Source organism: Colobus angolensis, unplaced genomic scaffold (assembly GCF_000951035.1).
Source record: "Colobus angolensis palliatus isolate OR3802 unplaced genomic scaffold, Cang.pa_1.0 Scaffold260, whole genome shotgun sequence".
Classification (NCBI taxonomy): domain Eukaryota; kingdom Metazoa; phylum Chordata; class Mammalia; order Primates; family Cercopithecidae; genus Colobus; species Colobus angolensis.
The window spans coordinates 1,354,591-1,357,759 of NW_012115822.1; the positions used below are offsets into that span (position 1 = coordinate 1,354,591).

General features: G+C 45.6%; 1 protein-coding gene across 1 annotated transcript in view; it reads left to right on the forward strand.

Annotated features, from left to right (window-relative positions):
• The window catches only part of LOC105515509 (immunoglobulin omega chain-like), an 8,076-nt gene extending 7,704 nt beyond the window's left edge, over positions 1-372 (forward strand). The window contains exon 3 of the mRNA XM_011947339.1: positions 206-372. Coding sequence (XP_011802729.1) covers positions 206-372 — 167 coding nt within the window. The remainder of the gene's footprint in view (positions 1-205) is intronic.
• The last annotated feature ends 2,797 nt before the right edge of the window (positions 373-3,169 follow it).

Sequence of the window (3,169 nt, forward strand, 5' to 3'; positions counted from 1 at the left end):
TACTCCTCTGACAAGGGGCTAATATCCAGAACCTACAAAGAACTCAAACAAATTTACAAGAAAAAAAAACCCCATCAAAAAGTGGGCAAAGGATATACTTCTCAAAATAAGACATTTATACAGCCAACAGGCACATGAAAAAATGCTCATGATCACTTCTTTTTCCTGAGTCTTTTCCGCTAACCTACATTGTGGCCATGCCCAGGGCTCCTCATTACAACCAGGGAAAGGCCTGCGGAAGCGCAGCTGGCATTGACAATGCCTCTCAGGAACACTAGAGGGCGCTGTAGGCCATACGCTGGAAAAACAAGGATGCGGCGACGTGTGCCTCCGGGTCTTGGGTCCCATGGATACGTGGTCACTGATTTGTAACAACTCAGCAGCTGAGACCTGGCCAGGTGAGTGCCCCTGGGAGAGGAGCTCATTTGTAAAAAAGACCAGCCCCCACTGGGTGCTGGGAGTTATAATGACAGTGTAGGGGCTGACCCTGTGGGTGCCCTCCTGAGGATCACAGCTCTGGGCTGTCTGCAGCATGGCCTGGGCTCCTTTCCTGCTCACACCTCTGGCTCTGTGCACAGGTCAGGGGGACTTTCTGGGCAGAGGATGAGGGAGGGAAGACAACACTCAACTTCTTGCCCCGTCTCATCTCCTCACCTTTTGTTCTCTCACTTGTTTCCAGAAGCCACTTTCCAGGCTGTGGTGACTCAAGAGCCTTCACTGTCCACAGCTCCTGGAGGGACAGCCACTCTCCCCTGTGGCTCCAAGTGCTGGGGCCATCACCACCAACAACCATGCCCACTGGGCTCAACAGAAGCCCAACCACCTACGCCAGGACCTAATAAGTGACACAAGCAACTGGGTCCTGGGGTCCCCGCCTGATTCTCAGACTCCGTGCTTGGACACTAGGCTGCCCTCACCATCATGGAGCCCAGCCTAAGGACCAGGTTGAGTATTACTGTGCTCTGTGATACAGCGATCATCTCCACAGTGACAGATGCAGATGGCGACCTGAGGCACAAACACCCTGGCTCAGCCTCACACTTTACTTCCAGCATCTCCATGTTTTTTATACAGAGGCTGCATCTGGCTAGTGCGGGCTCAGGACGCTTCTTCTCTATGGCCCCAGAGGATATGGTTAAATCTATTGCTCTAAGCTCCAAAGTATTTTACTTTTAACACAGCATTTTACAATAATGATGTCTTTGTAAGAGACAATATAAAGATCAATTATGAACTGCATATTTATGAATAGGAGTGGCAAAAATACACACACACACACGCGCGTGCACACACACACACACACTCTGAGTCAGACCAACCAGCACTGAATTACCAAGAGAAAAATTTGATATGACAGTGTTAAAATACAGAGCTCTGATTCCTTGTGTAATGATAAAAATAGCAGTGGATTATATAGTGTGAAATTTAGAAGAAGCATAATGAAAATAGGGAAGAAACCACTTGTTTGTTTCACTATATCTTTAGAAAAGTCTCAAACAACATAAAATAAAATCAAAATCCAAAAAATAATGAAGTTAATTTCCAAAATGTAATGCTAAATATTTAGTAAGACCATTTATACTGCAGAAAATTTTGCTGTCTTCTCTGTATCTTACTCCAGTTTACCAAACCTGATTCTCCCTGGTGCTGCAGGAAAACCTCAGAGTCATAGAAGCAGAAAAGCACTGGTCCCACTGCCCTCAGTGTTTGTTGCCTCCAGAGACTGTAGGACTTTGCAGGGTTTCCTGAGGGCTGGAAAGTGTAGGCTCCAAAGCTGCAGGGGAAATGGATGGCACAGGGCAAGGGTCCACTGGAGAAAAACTTAGAGAGACAGGCTTTGTTCCTCTCTAAATCAAGCCTATCACAAAGATTAGGTGACCTGGGCCCCATGTCTCCTCCATTAGATGTTGCCCAGGAAGAGGTCTGGACCTTCTCCCAGGTTCTGCTCTAACCTTCTCCTTTTTCTGTCTGTCCCAGGTGCAGGTTGAACTTCCCAGTAAGGAAAAGGCTCTGGGACCATACTGTTTAGCCGACTAGTTTTTGGCAAAGTCACTTACTTTCACTGGGTGTTTGTAAAAAATATAAGCCTCAGACAAGGCTTATAATTTGCATTAACTGAGCAAGTTATACAAATTACAAATTTATTCATAACTAAAACACAAACATGTGTGTATGTATGTGTATGTATGCACACTGGTGGACAACAGCTCCTTCTATAAATTCAGTTAATAGGAGAGTGTCTTAGTTCATTTTGTGCTGCTATAACACAGAGTAATTTATATGGAACAGAAATGTGTGGACTCAGTTCTGGAGGCAGGGAAGTCCACTATCAATGTGCAGGCATCTGGTGAGGGCTTTCTTGCTGTGTCTTCACATGGCAAAAGATGAAACAGTAATTTTGATTGTTTCCACTAACAGGAGCTCTTTTTATAACTACATTAATCCATTCATGAGGGTAGAGTCTTCATGACATACAATTCCTCTGATTAGGCACCACCTTTCAACAGCTTTGAAGTGGGGATTAAGTTTTCTTTTCTTTTTTTTTTTTTTTTTGAGGCGGAGTCTCGCTCTGCCGCCCAGGCTGGAGTGCAGTGGCCAGATCTCAGCTCACTGCAAGCTCCGCCTCCCGGGTTCACACCATTTTCCTGCCTCAGCCTCCCAAGTAGCTGGGACCACAGGCGCCCGCCATCTCGCCCGGCTAGTTTTTTGTATTTTTTTTAGTAGAGACGGGGTTTCACCAGGTTAGCCAGGATGGTCTCGATCTACTGACCTCGTGATCCGCCTGTCTCGGCCTCCCAAAGTGCTGGGATTACAGGCTTGAGCCACCGCGCCCGGCGGGATTAAGTTTTCAGCACAAGAGTATTGGATAGGACAGAAACATTCGAACTCCAGAAAAGGGATATACTCTATAATACATACTCTTATAGTAATTCTGTTTCACAGGTTGTAATATGGAAGTTAAAAAACAAGTCAAAAATTAAAATTCCCTCAAGGAAGTCATTTCTGAAAGGCAGGGGAGTGTCTTCTCCATCACATCTTCTCTTGACAAGCAAGTCCATGGACTCCACACATTCTTCACCTATAACATCCCATCTGGTGTTTCCTAAAATTCAATAGATTCTCTTTCAACTTTCTCTCAAGCTCCTCACAGCTCACCTTCTGATTCATC